The sequence below is a fragment of the Camelina sativa genome, chromosome 17 (genome assembly GCF_000633955.1).
Source record: "Camelina sativa cultivar DH55 chromosome 17, Cs, whole genome shotgun sequence".
In the NCBI taxonomy this organism is placed as follows: Eukaryota; Viridiplantae; Streptophyta; class Magnoliopsida; order Brassicales; family Brassicaceae; genus Camelina; species Camelina sativa.
This window is the reverse complement of record NC_025701.1, coordinates 28,892,561-28,916,774: the sequence shown is the minus strand read 5'-3', so window position 1 is coordinate 28,916,774 and position 24,214 is coordinate 28,892,561. Positions and strand designations below refer to the sequence as shown.

At 39.3% G+C, this 24,214-nt stretch overlaps 4 protein-coding genes, 1 non-coding gene and 1 pseudogene across 7 annotated transcripts in view; 5 read left to right on the top strand and 1 right to left on the bottom strand.

Annotated features, from left to right (window-relative positions):
• The window catches only part of LOC104759882 (LAG1 longevity assurance homolog 2-like), a 14,193-nt gene extending 6,873 nt beyond the window's left edge, over positions 1-7,320 (top strand). The window contains exons 4-5 of the mRNA XM_019239014.1: positions 3,888-4,043; positions 7,209-7,320. Of these exons, the coding sequence (XP_019094559.1) occupies positions 3,888-4,043; positions 7,209-7,320 (268 nt within the window). The remainder of the gene's footprint in view (positions 1-3,887; positions 4,044-7,208) is intronic.
• On the top strand, positions 9,534-10,797 carry LOC104758311 (LAG1 longevity assurance homolog 2-like). Its single transcript, XM_010481149.2, has 4 exons — positions 9,534-9,683; positions 9,851-10,036; positions 10,139-10,317; positions 10,476-10,797. The coding sequence occupies exons 1-4, from the start codon at positions 9,550-9,552 to the stop codon at positions 10,493-10,495; spliced, it is 519 nt and encodes a 172-aa protein (XP_010479451.1). The 5' UTR covers positions 9,534-9,549; the 3' UTR covers positions 10,496-10,797.
• On the bottom strand, positions 10,932-11,004 carry TRNAR-CCU. The gene has a single exon. It is a non-coding gene; the product is annotated as a tRNA-Arg (tRNA).
• LOC104758312 (zinc-binding alcohol dehydrogenase domain-containing protein 2) lies at positions 11,171-16,265 on the top strand. 3 transcript variants are annotated; one of them, XM_010481152.2, is made up of 18 exons: positions 11,171-11,356; positions 11,777-11,950; positions 12,051-12,232; positions 12,321-12,426; positions 12,530-12,606; positions 12,855-12,942; positions 13,308-13,494; positions 13,599-13,725; positions 13,829-13,897; positions 13,990-14,091; positions 14,178-14,273; positions 14,425-14,499; positions 14,636-14,755; positions 14,844-14,972; positions 15,081-15,158; positions 15,418-15,504; positions 15,635-15,704; positions 15,870-16,265. In XM_010481152.2, the coding sequence occupies exons 1-18, from the start codon at positions 11,302-11,304 to the stop codon at positions 15,941-15,943; spliced, it is 1,896 nt and encodes a 631-aa protein (XP_010479454.1). In that variant the 5' UTR covers positions 11,171-11,301; the 3' UTR covers positions 15,944-16,265. The 3 variants fall into 3 exon arrangements, with proteins under 3 accessions (XP_010479454.1, XP_010479455.1, XP_010479453.1); XM_010481153.2 differs by having other exon boundaries at positions 15,635-15,721; XM_010481151.2 differs by having other exon boundaries at positions 15,635-15,758.
• LOC104758313 (probable carboxylesterase 5) lies at positions 19,453-20,609 on the top strand. The gene has a single exon (XM_010481154.2). The coding sequence runs from the start codon at positions 19,514-19,516 to the stop codon at positions 20,471-20,473; it is 960 nt and encodes a 319-aa protein (XP_010479456.1). The 5' UTR covers positions 19,453-19,513; the 3' UTR covers positions 20,474-20,609.
• LOC104758314 lies at positions 20,723-21,974 on the top strand (annotated as a pseudogene).

Genomic DNA, 24,214 nt, shown 5'->3' with positions numbered 1-24,214 from the left:
CTGATTCTCTTCTCAGTGCAAAACCTAACCCCAGTCACCTTCCGTCAGCCTTGTAGATTCTTGCACTTACTTGCAAACTCTTGCACAGTCCTGCNTAGAACCCGAAAGAAGCAGCTCCACCTTCGTCTCTCATCAGAGTGTCCTGAAGACACCTTAAACCTAGACAAGGTTATGTCCGACTCTCAGCCCTTCGATCCCAGCCGAGCTTCTGCTCCTTTATCATGGTTCTGCGCACAGCTTCAAGCTCCATGTACGACGCCCTGCGCATGCTCTTTGCACTGCGCCCTGCGTCTCTGCGTCTGCCATGCACAGCGCTGTGCCCTACAGCCGTCACCAATGTACCTCTAGCTTCTTTAGTGCGTGCTCTGCGGCTTTCTTCAGCATACACGTTTCTTCAACCCTAGTTTCTCTTTTATAGTGAAACCCTAGAACTTATGTCGGTTTAGTCCTGCAGGCCACACAACACGGATCCTATATGGGCTTCACACCAATAGAGGCCCAGTTCTTGGTTCAGACCAAATAAGCCCATATGAAGCAAACATTTACAACAAACTCCACCTTTTGCTTCATTTGGTCCAACTCACAAAATCCCCTTTGTGTTGATTCTTTCCTGAAAAGAAAAACAAAGCTTGTCTTCTCCTGTAGAACCTGCAACTCCCAATGATCCTTATCTTTTGTCCACCTTAGGAATTTTTAACTTCATCTTCAGAAACTTAAAGAGATTCGCGACTCTCCCTCAAGCTTCCTTCTTCTGATGACTGTAATCCCACTTGCAGACGAACTCCGACCACTGAACCCGACAACTGAAGAAACCCTTACAACCTTGTTTCTTGATAATCAATACAGAACACAACCAACCGTTTAATGTTCCTTTGTGTTCTTCAATGCCATCCTCTATTGCTCTGAAATTCCCAGCACCTATCAAATCTTTAGACTGTCATGATTGTCCCTATGTTCGAACTTTCTGAAATTTCAGTTTGCAAAGCAATACAGCTTCACCTTGTTCTTGACAGCTTCTCTGAATAGCTTATGATGCTCTTCAGCTGTCCCAACAAGTTCGTGTCACTCCTTACACGAATCATCTTCTTCAACCTTGTTTCTCCTGGTCTTAGAAACACTTATGAAGACCTTTACTCGATTCTCCTGTTCCTCACAACAGCTCCACCTAGAACCAGAACTTCTAATTCACCCGCAAGTAACACCTTGCTTGCTTATGGAACCTTGATCTTGAAACTTTTAGAACTAGTAAAACCTGAGACATCAACCTCTCAGAACACGATTACAACAATCACACAACCTCTTCCATGGTTTCTGATAAATACCACAGACCTGTTATCATGATTGTATATCATCTGTATCCGTCTGCAACCTGATTCACTTGGTCGACCTTTGATTCCCCTCATGTGCACTGAGCTTGAACCAAACTTCCTTGAATCTCATGCAGAACACATGAATCATACATGCTTCAATCCTGAAACAATCTCTGATTCATCATGTAAACAATCTCAACCCAATGCATTACTCTTGAGATTGAGTTTACATCCCATCTGTTTAACCAATTGATTCTTGAATCCAGCTTGTACGATCTGACAGTACAACCTCCTGTTCAACCTCATGTTAAAACAGATGTCCGACCAACAGCTTAAAAACCTCTGCTAGTCTCCTTGTAACAGCCTTTAGTGCTTCACTCTAGAATCCCTGAAGCCACACCTACTGTTAACATAACCCTGCAATAGTTCTTCACGTTTGCAGACCTTACCAAGAAGAACCTTGGTACCAGCATCATACCTTTTCTCACCATTCATCAATACAACTTGACATGTCTTTACCATTGATGAATCCTCACTTAACCTTCGTGTAAGTGACTCTCCTGAGAAAACTTAATGATGTTGCTAGACCCACTAGTCTTCTACTAGTCTTGTCTATCATAACCTGCATCTTTAACCACCAGAGATCTACTTGAATCCTCCCCTTATACTCACATGCTTCCTTATTAAGTGTCAACAAACACTTAAACTTCCTACAAGTGATACCTTCAGAAGATTCATCCACCAGATCATCTCTGTAGATGCAAACAGGCGAACCAAAACTTTTCTGTTTCTGATTCTCTTCTCAGTGCAAAACCTAACCCCAGTCACCTTCCGTCAGCCTTGTAGATTCTTGCACTTACTTGCAAACTCTTGCACAGTCCTGCAATGTCTAAAAAAGTCTTCCAGAGATTTTAAGTCACCTTGAAGAACCAACACCACCTTGACAAATAAAATCGCATTGGCTGCAACTTCGACTTTTGGTACTCTTCTGCATTTCCATTCTCTGTAGACCTACCTTGATTGTAGTCCTTTCAAATCTCTAACAACCTGATCCATTCTTGAGACTTCACCATTCACCCAACACCTCTCAAATCTGACCACTTCAATACAAATTGCCTGGTCCATCTTCATACTCATCTGAATCTTCGACACAACTAGCTGACCTAACAACCCTCTTACACAGATTTACCTTTGAAGGCGTCCCTTAGTAAATCTGTGACTCCAATAGTTGTACCTTCAACCAATTTCTGAACACCACTACACATACTTTCAACAACCGAAAACTGACGTTTCAATAGTTGAAGACGTCTACATCTTTACGTTCTCCTAGTGTCTAGATTCCATAAACTGAAACAGCTTCAGAAGCTTCAAAACAGAACATCACATGTACCTTGTGACCGCAGCGGAAAACTGAACTCCTGTTTTGATAAGTTTTGAGCCTATATGGATGATGCATCAATTCCTTCTTCACAGCCATGTGCAAATCACCTTCACACATCCATCCATGAACCTGAATCAAATACTGCAGATAACTCCACCTTAAACCAACCCCATAATTGATTCAACCTTCAAGTCTTCTACAACAGTCTCCGGATCCTCCTTGTATGCTTTTAGCGTCATGCCTGAGTCTGTGAATTCCTGAGCCTGTGCTCTGATACCACTTGTTGAGAATCGCAGACCCCGATTCACCTCTGTAGTGAACCGCAGACCGCGACTCTGCCCCTACTCCTCTTCTACTTCACAAATCAGTTTGCATAACATAAACATAACACAGAGATTTAACGAGTTCCCCTCATGCAGACATCTCGTGTGGGAATCTTCTCCCACAAACATCCACTATCAACCAACCAAGGTTTACAATAGTGTTTCATATACAAGCTTAGAGAACTTACAACTACAAATAACCTGAAGAAGAAAACACATAATAGATCTAGGTTTTCTTCTTTTCCTCTCTCTGTCTCTGTTCAGCTCTCCCCTCCATGTATAACCCTGAAACACCTCCAGAACCCCAAAGAAGCAGCTCCACCTTCGTCTCTCATCAGAGTGTCCTGAAGACACCTTAAACCTAGACAAGGTTATGTCCGACTCTCAGCCCTTCGACCCCAGCCGAGCTTCTGCTCCTTTATCATGGTTCTGCGCACAGCTTCAAGCTCCATGTACGACGCCCTGCGCATGCTCTCTGCACTGCGCCCTGCGTCTCTGCGTCTGCCATGCACAGCGCCCTGCGCTGTGCCCTACATCCGTCACCAATGTATCTCCAGCTTCTTTAGTGCGTGCTCTGTGGCTTTTTCAGCATACACGTTTCTTCAACCCTAGTTTCTCTTTTATAGTGAAACCCTAGAGCTTATGTCGGTTTAGTCCTGCAGGCCACACAACACGGATCCTGTATGGGCTTCACACCAATAGAGGCCCAGTTCTTGGTTCAGACCAAATAAGCCCATATGAAGCAAACATTTACAACAAACTCCACCTTTTGCTTCATTTGGTNATTCTTAGAACATGTGATTGGAACAGTGAATGATATCTTAGCTCATGATAAACTTCAAGTAACTAATATTTTTGTTGTTGTTGTTGTAGGTCTTCTCTAGAGCTTTTCTATATGTGCCAGTGTGGGTTCTATGTTTATAGTGTTGCTGCGTTGCTTGCGTGGGAGACCAGAAGAAAGGACTTTGCTGTCATGATGTCTCATCACATAATTACTATCATCCTCATTGGCTCCTCATACTTAGTGGGGTAATCAAATTTTGNCCTTGAATCTCATGCAGAACACATGAATCATACATACTTCAATCCAGAAACAATCCCTGATTCATCATGTAAACAATCTCAACTCAATGTATTACTCCTGAGATTGAGTTTACATCCCATCTGTTTAACCAACTGACTTATGAACCCAGCTTGTATGATATGACAATACAAACTCTTGTTCAACCTCATGTTAAAAACGGATGTCCGACCAACAGCTTTTGAACCTCTGCTAGTCTCTCTGTAACAGCCTTTAGTGTTTCATTCTAGAATCCCTGAAGCCACACCTGCTGTAGCATAACCCTGTAATAGATCTTCACAATTGCAGACCTTACCAAGAAGAAATTTGGTACCAGCATTATACCTTTTCTCACTATTCATCAACACCAACTTGACATGTCTTCACCATTGATGAATCCTCACTTAACCTTCATGTAAGTGACTCTCCTGAGAAACTTAATGATGCTGCTAGACCCACTAGTCTTCTACTAGTCTTGTCTATCATAACCTGCATCTTTAACCACCGGAGATCTACTTGAATCTTCCCATTATACTCACATGCTTCCTTAAAAAGTGTCAACAAAACACTTAAACTTCCTGCAAGTGATACCTTCAGAAGATTCATCAACCAGATCATCTCTGTAGATGCAAACAGGCGAACCAAAACTTTTCTGTTTCTGATTCTCTTCTCAATGCAAAGCCTAACCCCAATCACCTTTCGCCAGCCTTGTAGATTCTTGCACTTTCTTGCAAACTCTTGCACAGTCATACAACGTCTAGAAAAGTCTTTTAGAGATTTAAGTCACCTTGTAGAGTAAACTTCACCTTGACAAAGAAAATCTCACTGACTGCAACTTTGACTCTTGGTACTCTTCTGCATTCCCAGTCACTGTAAATCTATCTAAATTATAGTCCTTTCAAATCTCTAACAACCTGATCCATTCTTGAGACTTAACCATTTACCCAACACCTCTCAAATCTGACCACTTCAACATAAATTGTTTGGTCCATCTTCATACTCATCTGAATCTTCGACACAACTTGCTGACCTAACAACCCTCTTACACAGATTTACCTCTGAAGGCGTCCCTTAGTAAATATGTGACTCATGTAGTTGTACCTTCAACCAATTCTTGAACACGACCACACAGACCTTCACCAACCGAAAACTGACTTTTCAATAGCTGAAGACGTCTACATCCTTATGTTCTCCCAGTGTCTGGATTCCTTAAACTGAAACAGTTTTGAGTATTCAGAAGCTTCAAAACAGAACATCACATGTACCTTGTGATCACAACGGAAAACTGAATTCCTGTTCTGACAAGTTTGAGCCTTTTGGATGATGCTTTGATTCACCTTTCACATCCATGAACCTGAACCAAACACTATAGATAACTGCACCTTAAACCAACCCCATAATTGATTTAACTTTTGAGTCTTCTACAACAGTCTCTGGATCCTCCTTGTATGTTTACAACGCCATGCCTTAGTCTGTGATATCCTGAGCCTGAGCTCTGATACCACTTGTTGGGCTTTCCAAGCCCAAGCCAACTCTCTTATTAGTATGATATTGTCCGCTTTGGGCCCAGGTGGCAAAGCCCGCACGGATTTCTTATTGGGCTCTTTCCCAAAAGGCCTCATACTAATTGGAGTTGGTCTTGGCTTATATATTAGAACATTATTTTCTAATCTGCAGATGTGAGACATTATTCTCTGTATTCGGTGTGGACGGATCTCTCAAAAATATGACATGATTAAGGGTGCCTCAAGAATACTTTAGGAATAAAAGGGGTAACGGAGCCTAGGTACTTGGGTTTCGCTGAAGGGAAGGCCAAAGTATCGTGATACATAGTTTGAGGGGAGGTTTGTTGAGATACAAACAATGTCCCACATCTGAAGATTAGAAAATAATGTTCTAATATATAAGACAAGACCAACTCCAATTAGTATGAGGCCTTTTGGGAACGAGTCCAATAAGAATTCCGTGCGGGCTTTGCCACCTGGGCCTAAAGCGGACAATATCATACTAATAAGAGAGTTGGCTTGGGCTTGGAAAGCCCAACAGATTGTATACAAAGAAATAAACTAAGGGTTGCCAAAGAAGAATTCAGAGCAGACCTGGGCTTTTGCAAGAGAGATATTGGACCACTATTCTTACTGGGCTTTTGACATCCTAAGGGACCGAAATTAAAGAGACCCACCAGATGGAAACCTAGTTTCTTTTTGCCTGGTAGACATGAGAGTCGAGAATGGCTGCACTTGCACGGAGTTGAATAGTGACTTGTCGATGAAGCGCCGATCTCCGGTGATGTTTGTGTCAGCGGTATATGGCTGAGGCCGGAAGGTGTAGCAGAGGAGGAGAATCAGAGGAACTTAATCATTCCGTTAAGTGAAATTGTTATACCAAGCATAAACTCGCCGTAAACCGTAGCTTGGTGCAGTGTTTTGTCACGGATAGACGAGATCTCATAATTGTGGTGTGGTGGTTCTTTCATGAAGGACTTCCGCAATGGTGAGGCGAATTGATGTGTCTGCATTTTATAGGATTTTACCAATAGTTTTTATATTTTTTTTTGAGTCTTTTATTAAGTCAAAGTGTGCTTTTAGAGTCTTTTTAGTCTTTTGTGAGTCTGTACAGGTTCTAGGCTACTTTGGAAGGAAACTGAGTGTTTTGGGGATGAAGACAAGTATCTGAAGCCAATTTGGTGAAGACTGATTAAAATAGCAAGCAGATGGAGAAAAAAGAGAAAAGCATCCGAGATCGGCTGATCCGCATTTGGGATCGACCAATCCAGTTCCCGACGCAACTTTTCCTTTTTCGTTTTAAACTGACTTTGTAGGGTTATATTTAATTATTTAAGTATGAGGCTCGACTTTGAGTTAGACAACTTTTACTTTACGCCGTTTTTGAGCACTTGTAAGCTTGGGAGAAGATCTCTTATCCTTTCTAACCCCTTTGATGTGTCTGCATTTTATAGGGTTTTAACTATAGNGATTTTGATTTGTCTATTGGCATTATCTTGCAAAAAAATACTTGTTGAGATTGGATTGAAACTTAAAATAGCATAGATAAACACTTTAGATCTATAATGGAATTCTTTAGATCAAAAGGGCTATAGAAAAACTGATCTTTACTATTTTATTCATATGCAGCTTCTTTAGAATTGGATCAATCANTGATATGACAATACAAACTCTTGTTCAACCTCATATTAAAACGGATGTCCGACCAACAGCTTTTGCACCTCTGCTAGTCTCCTTGTAACAGCCTTTAGTGCTTCACTCTAGAATCCCTGAAGCCACACCTACTGTTAACATAACCCTGCAATAGTTCTTCACGTTTGCAGACCTTACCAAGAAGAACCTTGGTACCAGCATCATACCTTTTCTCACCATTCATCAATACAACTTGACATGTCTTTACCATTGATGAATCCTCACTTAACCTTCGTGTAAGTGACTCTCCTGAGAAAACTTAATGATGTTGCTAGACCCACTAGTCTTCTACTAGTCTTGTCTATCATAACCTGCATCTTTAACCACCAGAGATCTACTTGAATCCTCCCCTTATACTCACATGCTTCCTTATTAAGTGTCAACAAACACTTAAACTTCCTACAAGTGATACCTTCAGAAGATTCATCCACCAGATCATCTCTGTAGATGCAAACAGGCGAACCAAAACTTTTCTGTTTCTGATTCTCTTCTCAGTGCAAAACCTAACCCCAGTCACCTTCCGTCAGCCTTGTAGATTCTTGCACTTACTTGCAAACTCTTGCACAGTCCTGCAATGTCTAAAAAAGTCTTCCAGAGATTTTAAGTCACCTTGAAGAACCAACACCACCTTGACAAATAAAATCGCATTGGCTGCAACTTCGACTTTTGGTACTCTTCTGCATTTCCATTCTCTGTAGACCTACCTTGATTGTAGTCCTTTCAAATCTCTAACAACCTGATCCATTCTTGAGACTTCACCATTCACCCAACACCTCTCAAATCTGACCACTTCAACACAAATTGCCTGGTCCATCTTCATACTCATCTGAATCTTCGACACAACTAGCTGACCTAACAACCCTCTTACACAGATTTACCTTTGAAGGCGTCCCTTAGTAAATCTGTGACTCCAATAGTTGTACCTTCAACCAATTTCTGAACACCACTACACAGACTTTCAACAACCGAAAACTGACTTTTCAATAGTTGAAGACGTCTACATCCTTGCGTTCTCCTAGTGTCTAGATTCCATAAACTGAAACAGCTTTGAGTATTCAGAAGCTTCAAAACAGAACATCACATGTACCTTGTGACCGCAGCGGAAAACTGAACTCCTGTTTTGATAAGTTTTGAGCCTTATGGATGATGCTTCAATTCCTTCTTCACAGCCATGTGCAAATCACCTTCACACATCCATCCATGAACCTGAATCAAATACTGCAGATAACTCCACCTTAAACCAACCCCATAATTGATTCAACCTTCGAGTCTTCTACAACAGTCTCCGGATCCTCCTTGTATGCTTTTAGCGTCATGCCTGAGTCTGTGAATTCCTGAGCCTGTGCTCTGATACATCTTGTTGAGAATCGCAGACCCCGATTCACCTCTGTAGTGAACCGCAGACCGCGACTCTGCCCCTACTCCTCTTCTACTTCACAGATCAGTTTGCATAACATAAACATAACACAGAGATTTAACGAGTTCCCCTCATGCAGAGGGTACATCTCGTGTGGGAACCTTCTCCCACAAACATCCACTATCAATCAACCAAGGTTTTACATAGTATTACATATACAAGCTTAGAGAACTAACAACTACAGAGAACCTGAAGAAGAAAACACATAATAGATCTAGCTTTTCTTCTTCCTCTTTCTCTGTCTCTGGTTCAGCTCTCCTCTCCATGTATAACCCATAAACACCTCCATAACCCCAAAGAAGCAGCTCCACCTTCGTCTCTCATCAGAGTGTCCTGAAGACACCTTAAACCTAGACAAGGTTATGTCCGACTCTCAGCCCTTCGACCCCAGCCGAGCTTCTGCTCCTTTATCATGGTTCTGCGCACAGCTTCAAGCTCCATGTACGACGCCCTGCGCATGCTCTCTGCACTGCGCCCTGCGTCTCTGCGTCTGCCATGCACAGCGCCCTGCGCTGTGCCCTACAGCCGTCACCAATGTACCTCCAGCTTCTTTAGTGCGTGCTCTGCGGCTTTCTTCAGCATACATGTTTCTTCAACCCTAGTTTCCCTTTTATAGTGAAACCCTAGAGCTTATGTCGGTTTAGTCCTGCAGGCCACACAACACGGATCCTGTATGGGCTTCACACCAATAGAGGCCCAGTTCTTGGTTCAGACCAAATAAGCCCATATGAAGCAAACATTTACAACAGGATTCTTAGAACATGTGATTGGAACAGTGAATGATATCTTAGCTCATGATAAACTTCAAGTAACTAATATTTTTGTTGTTGTTGTTGTAGGTCTTCTCTAGAGCTTTTCTATATGTGCCAGTGTGGGTTCTATGTTTATAGTGTTGCTGCGTTGCTTGCGTGGGAGACCAGAAGAAAGGACTTTGCTGTCATGATGTCTCATCACATAATTACTATCATCCTCATTGGCTCCTCATACTTAGTGGGGTAATCAGATTTTGATTTGTCTATTGGCATTATCTTGCAAAAAAATACTTGTTGAGATTGGATTGAAACTTAAAATAGCATAGATAAACACTTTAGATCTATAATGGAATTCTTTAGATCAAAAGGGCTATAGAAAAACTGATCTTTACTATTTTATTCATATGCAGCTTCTTTAGAATTGGATCAATCATCCTCGCCATTCATGACGCGAGTGACGTGTTTATGGAATCTGCTAAGATATTCAAGTATTCGGGAAAGGAACTTGGAGCAAGTGTGTGTTTTGGATTCTTTGCTATTTCTTGGTTTTTGCTGCGGCTGGTTTACTTCCCATTTTGGATCATCAGGGCTACAAGGTATACACACACACATAGTTTATATACTCCTAAAGAATAAAATTTCTCTTACTCTTTTTATCGTTTCGTGCAATGATATTTATCGATATGCCCTTTTTTCAGCTGGGAACTACTAGGATATTTGGATATGACATCAGTAAAAGGCAAAATGATGTACTATGCATTCAATACAATGTTACTAATGCTATTAGTTTTCCACATATATTGGTGGTATCTTATTTGTGCGATGATTGTAAGACAGCTTGAAAACAGAGGAAAAGTGGGAGAAGACATAAGATCAGGTAACAACACTTATTCTTTTGTCAATATTTGTATGTAAGATTATAAGTTTTGCTCATAAACATTTGACAATCACACATGAGATATATCAGTCACACTATTCATATATGTGTGGATTGGAAGTTTTGAGTGACTTATACTTTCATTACAACAATGGCAGATTCGGAGGATGATGATTAGGGTTTATTGCTAGAGGCCATGGTGGAAAAAGTGGATTCCACATACCTCAAATGACGCTTTATTTAGCATTGTTATTACACTCATTAACCTGGAGTAGAGACTAGAGAGAAGAAGATCAGAAGAAAAAGAAATATATGCAAATTTAGGATACGTTACTAATAGTAAAAGAAAGTCTTGTTCATGAAAATTCAACCCCTTGTGTATGGGTTAAAACCTAGTTTAGTTGACAGTGTTATCTCTTCTCTTCAAAAGAGGATTGTATTTTGTGTGTTGTTAACTCCTAGAAATGAAGATTAACCAAAGTCTGACTGGTTTGATCAAAAACTAACAACCGCAAATTAATGATCCATTAAGCCAATTTGCTTCTTGAGAGTTACATAATAGTCGTATATGGAAACATTGAAAATGGAGAAGGGAAAAAACAAAATAAAACATACGCGCCAGGTAGGGGTCGAACCTACGACCTTCTGCTTAGGAAACAGACGCTCTATCCACTGAGCTACAGGCGCTTTGTTGACTACCTTTGTACTTTAATATAATTAACCTTTCTCATATCCACTTTTATCAGGACAAACCGGATTCGGACAAAACGGGTTTGGCAAACCAAAGTGTCGTAATGATTGCAGACGTGTCACAATAGAACACACGGTGGGGCTCTCATTTTAGCTTCTTGATTTTATTTTCGAGTTTTCCGAGGAGAGGAATCAAACAATTCAATCTTCATCTTCTTCAACCCAACCTCTCTGCTCCAACTTCTCGTAAGAAGAAACCTTAACCAAATCGAAGCTGATTTCTAATTCAATTTAATGGAGCTCAAGCCTGGTTTATCCGCTCTCGTCACTGGCGGCGCCTCCGGCCTCGGTAAAAAAAAACTTACATTTCCGATAATTGAATTATTAATTTTGTAACTTTCATGTCGTTGTTGAAATCTTATAGGTAATCTTTGTTTTTAGTAAAAAAATTTTTAGTAATTGCTTAGATTTGCTGACGCTGGACTATATACTTTTTAGATTTACGTATGAGATTGGTGTGTGATGCATGATATTGATTCTTATGCTTTTATGTATTGAAAAGCTTTTTACCCATGATGAAAGAAAGATACAGACAGAACACATCTGTACTGTTTTTTTTTCGTGTGTGTGTAAGCACTTCAATACTATTGTCTCTCTGTTTACTCCCTTTTTGTTTTTTTGTCTATAGTATAGTTCTGTGTCCGGATATTTTTGTTGCCATTGCAATCTAAAGTAAAATGTGAATCTTTTTGGTGATGATTTTGTGTAGGTCGAGCTCTCTGCTTAGCTCTTGCTGAGAAAGGAGTGTTTGTAACTGTGGCTGATTTTTCGGAGGAGAAAGGACAAGAGACTACCTCGCTCGTCCGAAAGGCGAATGCCAAGTTTCATCCAGGGTTAAGCTTTCCATCTGCTATCTTTGTGAAATGTGATGTGACTAGTAGAGGTGAGTGTGGGGTGTAGTAGTTAGCTTGAAGATGAAAGCAGAAAACTCTGTCTTAGTTGTTGTTATTGATTTTTTTTTTCCTGGATTATTATGAGAGCAGGAGATCTCGTGGCTGCTTTCGAGAAGCACTTAGACACATATGGAACACTGGACATCTGCATTAACAATGCTGGGATTGGCAATCCCGTTAGATTTGATAAAGATGACACTGATGGCTCTAAATCATGGAAACACACTGTTAATGTGGATCTCGTTGCAGTTATTGAAGGCACACAACTTGCAGTAAGACTTCACTTCACACTACTCTTAAGAAATATATCTTGGCTTTATATGAAACTTCTGATTATTGTGATATTCCACTTTTGTGTAGATTAAAGCTATGAAAACCAAACAAAAGCCTGGAGTTATCATTAACATGGGATCAGCTGCGGGTCTTTATCCAATGCCCATTGATCCTATCTATGCTTCCGCTAAAGGTTTTATCTTTTACTTTTGTTTTTGTTATTTCTTCCAAACATGTTCATTGAATTTATACCATTTTATCTTTTTGGTTTATTCAAATATGTTACATGTCTACAGCTGGTGTCGTCTTATTCACTAGATCATTAGGGTATTACAGGCGTCAAGGGATCCGCATCAATGTGCTTTGCCCTGAAGTAAGAAGAATATCTTATGTCTCCCAAAATGTTTACTTATGCCCTATTGGGCTATCTAAATGGTAGAATATATTTGATCAGTGACATAGGGTATCATACTTGAGCCAGATGGGTTTGAATTTTCTTTTTTCTCTCATCAAAACATTTGTTACTTCAAAAAGCTCTGTTATGAATGTGTCTGTCGCAACCAAAATACTGTTTGCTGAGTGTGTTGTCTAAATTCTTGCTTCAAAACTTTCGTTGTGCAGTTTATCAAGACAGACTTAGCTGAAGGTATGACTGCTTCAGTACTTCAGTCAATAGGCGGTTTCATGTCTATGGACATGTTGATAAAAGGTGTGTACACATATCTGATTATAACCCCTTGGACTTAGATATCTTAGGGATCAACTGCATATGTCTGCTGGAAATTTTCGCTGCTTTCTATATATGTTTCCATACCGAGCAAATTATTCTTGTTTTATGCTTTGTTTGACATGGTTTGACTGGTTCAGTAAAAATGTGGAGAATTAGTCCGGTGCAGAAATATTTGGAACATATGAAGGCTCTTAATTCCTAGCTGTATATATCTCTCTGTTTTATGGATTGTTATCACCTCTTCCTTCTATCGACATTGCAAGTTGTTCTCGATCTAAGAAAGATACCAGTATGAGATCAAGCCATTACTAAAGATTCATGGGTTTGCCATATTTTTGATTTAGGTGCTTTTGAGCTTATAACCGATGAGAAGAAGGCCGGGGCTTGTTTGTGGATTACCAACCGCAGGGGTTTGGAGTATTGGCCAACTCCAATGGAAGAGGCAAAGTACTTGGTGGGTTCAAGTTCCAAGAAAGGACCTTCCTTTAAACTATCTACCAAGATTGAACTTCCTCAAAACTTCGAGAAAATGTAAGATAATATGTGACTCTTAGAACCAGGACATAGGTTGGATGGATGTTGTATTTCTATGTCCTCTTAGAGTACACATACTGATGGCTTACTCTCTCCTTCAGAATTGTACACGCCTTGTCTCATAATTTCCGCAATGCTACCCGCAAAATCCGCGCACCACTAAAACTACCCATTGGACCACACCAAGTTCTCCTGAAAATCATCTATGCTGGTGTTAACGCAAGTGATGTAAGACCACCTTCTTAGTTGTTCCTTGTAACCTTCTTTTTCTCCATTAATAGGCAACTCACCCTAAACTTTTTAATCTGTCCTTGTTGTATACAATGAGCAGGTGAACTTCAGCTCAGGTCGTTACTTTGGCGGCGGCTCCCCGAAGCTTCCCTTTGATGCTGGATTTGAGGTAAATTTTGTTCCATTTCAACTTCGACAGCTCTTAATGGACCATGCTTTATCAGGTTCACATCAAAATGCTAAATTGCTTCAGTTTTCCAGGGAGTTGGAATAATTGCAGCAGTGGGAGAATCTGTTAAGAATTTGGAAGTTGGGACTCCAGCTGCTGTTATGACATTTGGAGCGTATTCTGAATACATGATTGTATGAGACCTCCTAAACCATATGAGCAATATTTTGAGAGTTTTTCGAGGCTTCATTGATCAAAATGTGAACCTCTCTTTTGATAGGTTTCTTCTAAGCATGTGCTTCCTGTTCCAAGACCGGATGCAGAAGTTGTTGCCATGCTTACCTCGGGATTAACTGCATTAATCGCCCTTGAAAAGGTCGTGATTGATCTACTAACGAGTGTTATTAACTGTCTGTTTTCATAGTCTTTATTCTTTATTTTCAAATGCATGTCTAGTATCATTCCTATCTGATATTCTTAAGTTGTTATATTTAATATGCCTAACATGTTCGTTATCGTATTCACAGGCAGGACAAATGAAATCAGGTGAAACGGTACTTGTGACTGCTGCTGCAGGAGGGACTGGACAATTCGCAGTCCAGGTATGAATACATAAAGTTGATTGAATAAGACTATCTAGTTGTTTAAAGTACTAACCAGAACATATATCATTTCTATATAATTTGTGGAAGTATTTGTGCCAGCTAGAATCTTGATTTTGAGAGATTTTCTATGCAGCTTGCAAAGTTAGCAGGGAATAAGGTGATTGCTACTTGTGGAGGATCAGATAAGGCCAAGCTGTTAAAAGATCTTGGGGTCGATCGTGTCATCGACTATAGAGCCGAGGATATCAAGACGGTAGGTCCAAATGGAAACTCTAGTTATTATATTATTAGTATCTATGTGGCTAGTCTACAATTAAACAATACTGTTTTAATATTTCCAGGTCTTGAAAAAGGAGTTTCCAAAGGGTGTAGATGTTATATATGAATCAGTAGGTGGTCAAATGTTTGATATGTGCTTGAATGCTCTTGCTGTTTACGGACGACTCATCGTGATTGGAATGATCTCTCAGGTTCCCTATCATATCACTCTTTGTACATCTGTCTATACAGCAGTACTGTTCTATTTGGGTTTTGAAATTGCCAGAGACGTATATATATAACTTGATTTCGTCTTTCAGTATCAAGGAGAGAAGGGATGGCAACCTGCAAACTATCCAGGGCTGTGCGAGAAAATATTAGCAAAAAGCCAAACTGTGGTATGTTGAAACGGCCATGTTATTCTCTCCGTTTTTGCATTCAGTCCTGGTTTTGGTATCTATGATATTGTCTATCCTTTGGTCTCTCTGTTTTTGCATCCAATCCTGGTTTTGGTATTTTCGAAATTGTCTAAGAGTTTGACACTGTTGTTTCAATTCAAACTGCTGCGTCGAAAATGCTGATTTAGGACAGTAGGACACACAGATTCCTTACCTTTGAGTTAATTTGCAATAACTAAACAAACAACAATTGTTTCAGGCTGGTTTCTTTCTGGTGCAATATAGTCAACTGTGGAAACCAAATCTTGACAAGCTATTCAATCTTTACTCTCTCGGAAAGCTTAAGGTAATGCATCCAGCTGAATGCATCCTCTAATTGTCTTGAATTTCTTTTGCTCACATTCAGATTGTTCATCAAATTGATTCTTCATTAACTATTCCAAACACTCACTTTACTTGCGCTGACCATTGGGTAGGTTGGGATTGATCAGAAGAAGTTTATAGGTCTAAACGCTGTTGCAGATGCTGTTGAGTATCTGCATTCGGGTAAAAGCACTGGAAAGGTTAAAATGTCTTTTTTAACTAATGGAAAGTTAAAGAGTAATGAAGAATCATACATCTTTTTGCTTAGTCATGACATGTTATAAAGTGTTTACATTAATAGTTTGGTGTTAACCAGTATCTTTTTTGTTATTCAAATAATTTGAGCAGGTTGTCGTGTGCATGGATCCCACATTCGAGCAGAAAACGTCGAGACTGTAAACAAGAAAATGACAAAGTATTAATCCAGTTTGGTATCAAGAAGACAAGAAGAGTCTATAGGAGTGAAGCTTTTCTTTTCTTCTTCTTCTATCAGAGGCAAGAAGAAAGAGTATAGCAAGTAAATGGTTCTTTAAGCTTACGTTTATAATAAAACATAGGAGAATGGAGTAAGGTTTCTCCTAAGTTAAGCGTTAAAGTATATTACACCACATCACAAAAATAAAAAGAAACGACAGAATCCTAGGTTTCATTGTTTCAGCATCAATTCAATAATACTGTCTTTCTTCAACAAATGATCAATTACTGTATTTCAATATAAAACAAAAGTTATGTGATGAGAGTGAATGAGTGATGATCACAAACTAAAGCAATATTGAATCATTCTAAAAACAATATTGAGAATAATGTACTATTTGGAAAGAATCATTTCTAAACAGAAATGTTTTTGTTTCCACAAAAAAAGAGTCCTAAACTAGAAGGAATTTTGATATTGATACTATATACAAAATGGCTAGACAAGAAAGATTTGATTCCTTTGATTGAAGGTGTTTTGTCAAGAGAAAACTAACTAATGTGCCATGAATAGTTAATTTTCTTTTCAAATGTGCCATAATCGTTAAAGTCTTTTCTAATGTGCCATAACGATGGCATGAAGGGAGAAGAGAAAGACTAAATTGTCCCTGGCAAAATCTGCAATATCTTCATCTTCCATTTTTGTTTTTTTTCCTGTTCTCTCTCACGTGGTTTTCTGTGTGTTGCTCTCTTCTCTTTTAAACAAATCAACAAATCAACTTATAACTATAATTTTGTTTCCAAATTTCTGGAGCCCATCGCTCTCTGAAAGTGGTCCTGATAGTGGTTCAACAAATCCGTCTGCTTCCGTCAACGAGAAAACACAGTAGATTCCCGTCGCATTATGGACCAGATCTAGAATCTGGAGAAACATTTATTGTAGACAACATAGAAACTCAGTAGACTAAATCGGTGTGTTATTATTATTGTCCACAAAAATATTGTCTATCATGAAGTGCAGTGTTCTTTTGAATTTGTCTATTTTGTGTTAGATTTTGTCTATCATTATGTCTCCGGTTCAGTTAAGTCATGTCTCTTGTTATTGTCTACTGTGATATTATCTTTATGAAGTTATAGAAATTGGAGTAGACAAATTTGCACTTGGTTGGACCAGATATGGTATCTGGAAAATCGTTTTGTCTGGACAACCTAGTAACTCAGTAGACTAAACCTTAGTAGACGAAATCGTTTTGTTATTATTATTGTCTACTATGATATTGTCTATCATGTGTAATTGGAAGGTTGTTTATTCTTGACACCCTAGTAAATCAGTAACTCGTTTTCAAAAAATATTGTCTACCATTTTATTTGTTGTCCACTTGGTATGGGTGGGTAGACTAGTTCCAATATGAATATGTTGTGTCCACCACTATGTGGATTTGTCTCAACTTAATATGTTGTCCATAACTTTGTGGACTTGTTTTGATATCATTACGTTGTCCACCACTTTGTTACTATATATTTATCTATTGTCCACCAATTCTTGTCTATGCATCTCAAGAAATTCTTGTCCACACGTCTTGGGAAATGCTTCTGATCACGCGCCCGTCTTTCTCCATGTGCCACCATCGATAGAAATTTAATTGTAAGGGTAATCTAGTAAAACTGAGTGTGCATTTTTAAAAAGGTAAAACAATATATGGCACATTTGAAAAGAATTTTTAAAAATATGGCATAAATGGCAAAAATCCCTTTTGTCAACATCTCTCTGCCCATATTACTATTAGCTGTGTTGTAACTTGCAAGTAATGGAAACTTCTTAAAGAATCCATCTGCTTTTTGCTATTTGTCATTTTCTTCAAATTTACACTACCAACCAAAAAAAAAAAAGAGAAACAGAAATAAATGCTACGTGTCAAATTCTCATAAACAGAAATAAACAGAAATGTTTTTGTTTCCACAAAAAAAGAGTCCTAAACTAGAAGGAATTTTGATATTGATACTATATACAAAATGGCTAGACAAGAAAGATTTGATTCCTTTGATTGAAGGTGTTTTGTCAAGAGAAAACTAACTAATGTGCCATGAATAGTTAATTTTCTTTTCAAATGTGCCATAATCGTTAAAGTCTTTTCTAATGTGCCATAACGATGGCATGAAGGGAGAAGAGAAAGACTAAATTGTCCCTGGCAAAATCTGCAATATCTTCATCTTCCATTTTTGTTTTTTTTCCTGTTCTCTCTCACGTGGTTTTCTGTGTGTTGCTCTCTTCTCTTTTAAACAAATCAACAAATCAACTTATAACTATAATTTTGTTTCCAAATTTCTGGAGCCCATCGCTCTCTGAAAGTGGTCCTGATAGTGGTTCAACAAATCCGTCTGCTTCCGTCAACGAGAAAACACAGTAGATTCCCGTCGCATTATGGACCAGATCTAGAATCTGGAGAAACATTTATTGTAGACAACATAGAAACTCAGTAGACTAAATCGGTGTGTTATTATTATTGTCCACAAAAATATTGTCTATCATGAAGTGCAGTGTTCTTTTGAATTTGTCTATTTTGTGTTAGATTTTGTCTATCATTATGTCTCCGGTTCAGTTAAGTCATGTCTCTTGTTATTGTCTACTGTGATATTATCTTTATGAAGTTATAGAAATTGGAGTAGACAAATTTGCACTTGGTTGGACCAGATATGGTATCTGGAAAATCGTTTTGTCTGGACAACCTAGTAACTCAGTAGACTAAACCTTAGTAGACGAAATCGTTTTGTTATTATTATTGTCTACTATGATATTGTCTATCATGTGTAATTGGAAGGTTGTTTATTCTTGACACCCTAGTAAATCAGTAACTCGTTTTCAAAAAATATTGTCTACCATTTTATTTGTTGTCCACTTGGTATGGGTGGGTAGACTAGTTCCAATATGAATATGTTGTGTCCACCACTATGTGGATTTGTCTCAACTTAATATGTTGTCCATAACTTTGTGGACTTGTTTTGATATCATTACGTTGTCCACCACTTTGTTACTATATATTTATCTATTGTCCACCAATTCTTGTCTATGCATCTCAAGAAATTCTTGTCCACACGTCTTGGGAAATGCTTCTGATCACGCGCCCGTCTTTCTCCATGTGCCACCATCGATAGAAATTTAATTGTAAGGGTAATCTAGTAAAACTGAGTGTGCATTTTTAAAAAGGTAAAACAATATATGGCACATTTGAAAAGAATTTTTAAAAATATGGCATAAATGGCAAAAATCCCTTTTGTCAACATCTCTCTGCCCATATTACTATTAGCTGTGTTGTAACTTGCAAATAATTGAAACTTCTTAAAGAATCCATCTGCTTTTTGCTATTTGTCATTTTCTTCAAATTTACACTACCAACCAAAAAAAAAAAAGAGAAACAGAAATAAATGCTACGTGTCAAATTCTCATACTCTCTCTCAATGCAACGCCGCGTCGTACTCGTATCTATAAAAAAAAAAAAATTAAAATATTCACTACTCACTACTACATAAACGCGTCACACTCCACTCCACAAAAGCTCCAACTCCAACCACACTTCTCATCAATGAAATCTGAAATCGCCTCTGAGTTTCACCCGTTCGTTCGTATTTACAAAGACGGCCGCGTCGAGCGACTCATCGGAAACGACATCATCCCGTCGTCTCTAGATCCATCAAACGACGTCGTTTCCAAAGACGTTATATACTCCCCCGAGCACAACCTCTCCGTTCGTCTCTTCCTCCCTCAAAAAGTCCACGTAGACAAAAAACTACCTCTGCTTATCTACATCCACGGCGGAGCTTGGATCATCGAGTCACCTTTCTCCCCAATCTACCACAACTACCTCGTGGCTGTCACCAAATCAGCAAACTGCCTCGCCGTCTCTGTTCAGTACCGCCGTGCGCCAGAGGATCCGGTTCCGTCGATGTACGAAGACGTATGGTCCGCGATCCAATGGACCTTCTCTCATGCTAACGGATCTGGTGGTGGTCCTGAAGATTGGATCAACAAACACGCCGATTTCGACAGAGTGTTTCTCGCCGGAGACAGCGCCGGAGGTAACATATCGCATCACATGGCGATGAAAGCTGGTGAAGAGAAGAAGCTAGGTATCAAAATCAAAGGTATCGCGGTTGTTCATCCAGCTTTCTGGGGAACAGATCCGGTTGATGAGCTCGATATGCAAGACAAAGAGATGAGAAGCGGTATCGCGGTGGTTTGGGAAAAAGTCGCGAGTCCGAATAGTGTGAACGGTACGGATGACCCGTTGTTTAACGTAAACGGATCCGGGTCGGATTTTTCGGGGTTGGGTTGTGAGAAGGTTTTGGTTGCTGTGGCTGGGAAAGATGTGTTTTGGAGGCAAGGTTTGGCTTACGCGAGGAATCTGGACAAGTGTGAGTGGGGAGGGAGTGTGGAAGTGGTTGAGGAAAAAGATGAAGGACATGTGTTTCATTTGCAGAATCCAGATTCTGATAAGGCTTTGAAGTTTTTGAACAAGTTCGTCGATTTTATTACTACTGGTTGATAAAAATGTTTTGTAAAAATGTTTGTTTGTTCTTCATGATTTTAAATTTGGTTATGTAATCTTGGATTTGAATTTGGTTTATGTAACCTTATGTTTTTAACCGGGTCGGTTTGAATTTGGTTATGTAATTTACTAATTTTATGTTTTCAACCGGGTCGGTTATCTATTTTCTAATTTTCATTAATTTCTTATCCAAAAGCACTTCCTCTCCGACAAAAGTGATAGAACCCAAGTCCCAAACAAACGCACATTCTCTATCGGACACCTAGATAAGTAGATAGATAGCAACCTTCGCCGGATAAAATATTCCGGTGATCATGCTCCGACGAATCACCTTTTCCTCTTCGCAATCTCTCTTCGTTTGCTTAACTCGCCAGCTCCCTCGCCCTCACTCGTCACCGACAACCATCGCCGTCTCCGGCCGGAACTTTCGCCGGCTATCAACTCTCCGCTGTTTTTGTTCACACTCTTCATCTGAAATAATCTCCGAGCATCCTCCGTTCATCCGGGTTTACAAAGACGGTCGTATCGAGCGTCTTTCAGGCATCGAAACCGTCCCGGCTTCCCTAAACCCACAAAACGACGTCTTTTCCAAAGATGTTGTATACCTGCCGGAGCATAACCTCTCCGTTCGTCTCTTCCTCCCTCATAAATCCACACAACTCACCGCCGCTAACAAACTCCCTCTGCTTATCTACTTCCACGGTGGTGCTTGGATCGTCGAGTCCCCTACTTCCCTTTCTCCCCAATCTACCACAATTTCCTCACCGAGGTTGTCAAACCCGGTAACTGCCTCGCCGTCTCTGTTCAGTACCGCCGTGCGTCGGAGGATCCGGTTCCGGCTGCGTATGAGGACGCATGGTCCGCGATCCAGTGGATAGTCTCTCACTACGGTGGGTCTGGTCAAGAAGAATGGATTAACAAATACGCCGATTTCGAAAGAGTTTATCTCGCCGGGGATAGCGCCGGCGGTAATATATCGCATCACATGGCAATGAGAGCTGGTAAAGAGAAGCTTAAGCCAAGAATCAAAGGGACTGTGATTGTTCATCCAGCTTTTTGGGGAAAAGATCCTGTCGATGAACATGATGTGCAAGACAGAGTGATCAGAAGCGGAGTTGCACAAGTTTGGGAAAAGCTTGTGAGTCCGAATAGTGTTGATGGAGTGAATGATCCATGGGCTAATGTAGTTGGATCCGGGTCGGACTTTTCCGGGATGGGATGTGAGAAGGTTTTGGTTGCGGTGGCTGGAAAAGATGTGTTTGTGAGGCAAGGTTTAGCTTACGCGGGGAAGCTGAAGAAGAGTGGGTGGCAAGGAACGGTGGAGGTGATGGAGGAAGAAGGTGAAGATCATTGTTTCCATCTCTTAAACCCTAGTTCTGAAAATACTCCCAAGTTCATGAAGAAATTTGTGGAGTTTATAACCGGTTAAAGAATCTCTCTGATTAAAATTTAGGTTCAAGAAATCAAATACATGAATGAGACTTGTGGTTGTCTTCTTTTTCTATTCCATAGCAAAACCAGTAACACAAAAGCTCCACGAGACTTTTGTCGGTGGACGATTAGTGGTAATCGTGGCCGCGGTACGTTACGTAGCATCAACTAATCGTTTACTGGTCTAGTAGTGTTTTACAACGCTTTCTTCTTCTTTCGTTATGTGTTTTCATAACTTCGATAAGTGTGTGCTTCAACTTCCCTACCAACTATGTGACCCAACAAAGTCGTAGCCATGTGTTAACAAAAAAAAAAACATGCAGTAATACAATTTCGTTTTTGATACGTCTTCTGCACTGACAACAAACACTCTAATTTGTCATCGAACAATAATAATTTGTGTTCAAATGAAAATAGATATTGTATAATTTGTCCACCTCATAATTGTCTATATTTACCCAATATCTAGATGAGTTTTACGAATTTATGAAATTTGCATATCATTATATGCATCGAATTTGGCACAATGATTGATTTGTGATTTGTGATTTGTGATGACAACGTTTCGGCGGATTTTAACCCCTAAAACAAACGATAGAAAAAGTCTGTCATTATCTTAATTTGTCTTAATTTTGTGCAATATCAGGCTCAAATTAAACTAGGTATAGACGGGATCATACAAATAAAACCCTTTTAAAATGTCTAGATACATTTACAGATGACAGTTTTGGTATACACTATTGGTCCACCCCTAAGTAATGGAAAGCAATCTAAGTTGTGATTTTATCATTTTACTAAAAAGAAACTAATGATTTGTTACCATACGTTAACACTTACTAACAAAATGACACTGATATGACAAATTTAGGGTGTGTATTCAATTTGACATTTTAAGTGATTTGTATAAAATTTACAAATGCTATGTTATTCAATCATATATTTTAAAAAGTCTACTAAAATCATATAAACTTCCCTAAAATCATCAAATCATTTAAAATTTCATAAAAACTCAAATCATTTTGAATTTTTCCAACAAATGGAATTGTCAACTGATTTCCTTTGTGCAATACCGCTAAAATTTAAAGCACCAGTAAGAGCCAAAGTTATACTTGATTAAAAACGACAAGACCACAAATAGTCGCATTATGAAACAAAATAATTTGACCACAAATCGTGATGACTTAACCCTTAAGCCACCCACGAATCTTAGTATCAAGAACGTTGCCAATGTAACTATAGGCAGCTTCCGATGGATGTATCGAGTCAAAGAACAGAAACTCCGAGCGATGATTCTTGGTCCGCTATTCAGTGGATCTTTTCTCACTCTGATGATTGGATAAAAGAACACGCCGACTTAAATAAAGTTTTTATCGCCGGAGACAGCGCTGGAGCCCTAATAGTGTAGATGGAGTGGATGATCCGTGGCTTAACGTTGTTGGCTCTGGGACGGATATATCCGGGTTGGGATGTGAGAAGGTTTTGGTTGCTGTGGCCGGTAAAGATGCGTTTTGGCGGCAAGGGTTGGCTTACGCGGCGAAGTTGAAGAAGAGTGAGTGGCAAGGAGTGATGGAAGTGGTGGAAGACGAAGAGGAAGCACTCTGCTTCCATCTCCATAACCCTAATTCTCAAAATGCTTCCAAACTGATGAAGACCTTTGTGGAGTTTGTAATACAATAAGAGGGGGTATTGAACTTGACAATTTAAAGGATTCTATAGTTTTCTTAAAATTACTTGTTATTTATAAAAATCTTTAAGAGGGGGTATTAAACTTATATTTTAAAGGATTTGATAGATTTCAAAATTTTAGAATTTTAAAATATCTGAGTGAGTTTTTAGGAGATTTGATTATTTTTTAGAGTTTTTATATTTTTAAAAAGAAAATGAAGTGTGATTGTGGGAGATTTTATCATTAAACTTTGGATGATTTTATTAGAATATTTTGTCAACAAAGGATTTAGGGGGGTTATTGGTTCATGATTTAATGAAAATTTTAATGACTTTAAAATAAAGGATTCTAACAGATTGTTTAGAAAGTTTTTTAAAATCTTGTGATTTATTTTTCCTAATCTTATAAAATCTCTCATAAAATCTTGCAAACTTTCTCAAACAATATTGCAGAATGTTCTCTTATTTATTTAATGCTTTTGTCAAAAAACCAATAACTTGTGTTCGAAAGGAGGAAAATCTTGTGAGATTGGCTCGGTAACCGGTCCAACAGCATGCCAACAGATCTGCCAAGCGATCATCTCGACCCTGGGCACCACCTGCTGCAACCCCACACCTGGGTTCCCAGCACCCCCGGCACGC

Excerpts from the sequence above, each read along its gene's own strand:
- LOC104758311 (XM_010481149.2), top strand. The coding sequence starts at position 9,550 with ATGTGCCAGTGTGGGTTCTATGTTTATAGTGTTGCTGCGTTGCTTGCG. Across the intron at positions 9,684-9,850 it reads GGCTCCTCATACTTAGTGGG|CTTCTTTAGAATTGGATCAA; the intron begins GTAATCAGATTT and ends ATTCATATGCAG. Across the intron at positions 10,318-10,475 it reads GGGAGAAGACATAAGATCAG|ATTCGGAGGATGATGATTAG; the intron begins GTAACAACACTT and ends CAACAATGGCAG.
- LOC104758312 (XM_010481151.2), top strand. The coding sequence starts at position 11,302 with ATGGAGCTCAAGCCTGGTTTATCCGCTCTCGTCACTGGCGGCGCCTCC. Across the intron at positions 12,607-12,854 it reads TCAATGTGCTTTGCCCTGAA|TTTATCAAGACAGACTTAGC; the intron begins GTAAGAAGAATA and ends TTCGTTGTGCAG. Across the intron at positions 14,756-14,843 it reads GAGCCGAGGATATCAAGACG|GTCTTGAAAAAGGAGTTTCC; the intron begins GTAGGTCCAAAT and ends TAATATTTCCAG.
- LOC104758313 (XM_010481154.2), top strand. The coding sequence starts at position 19,514 with ATGAAATCTGAAATCGCCTCTGAGTTTCACCCGTTCGTTCGTATTTAC.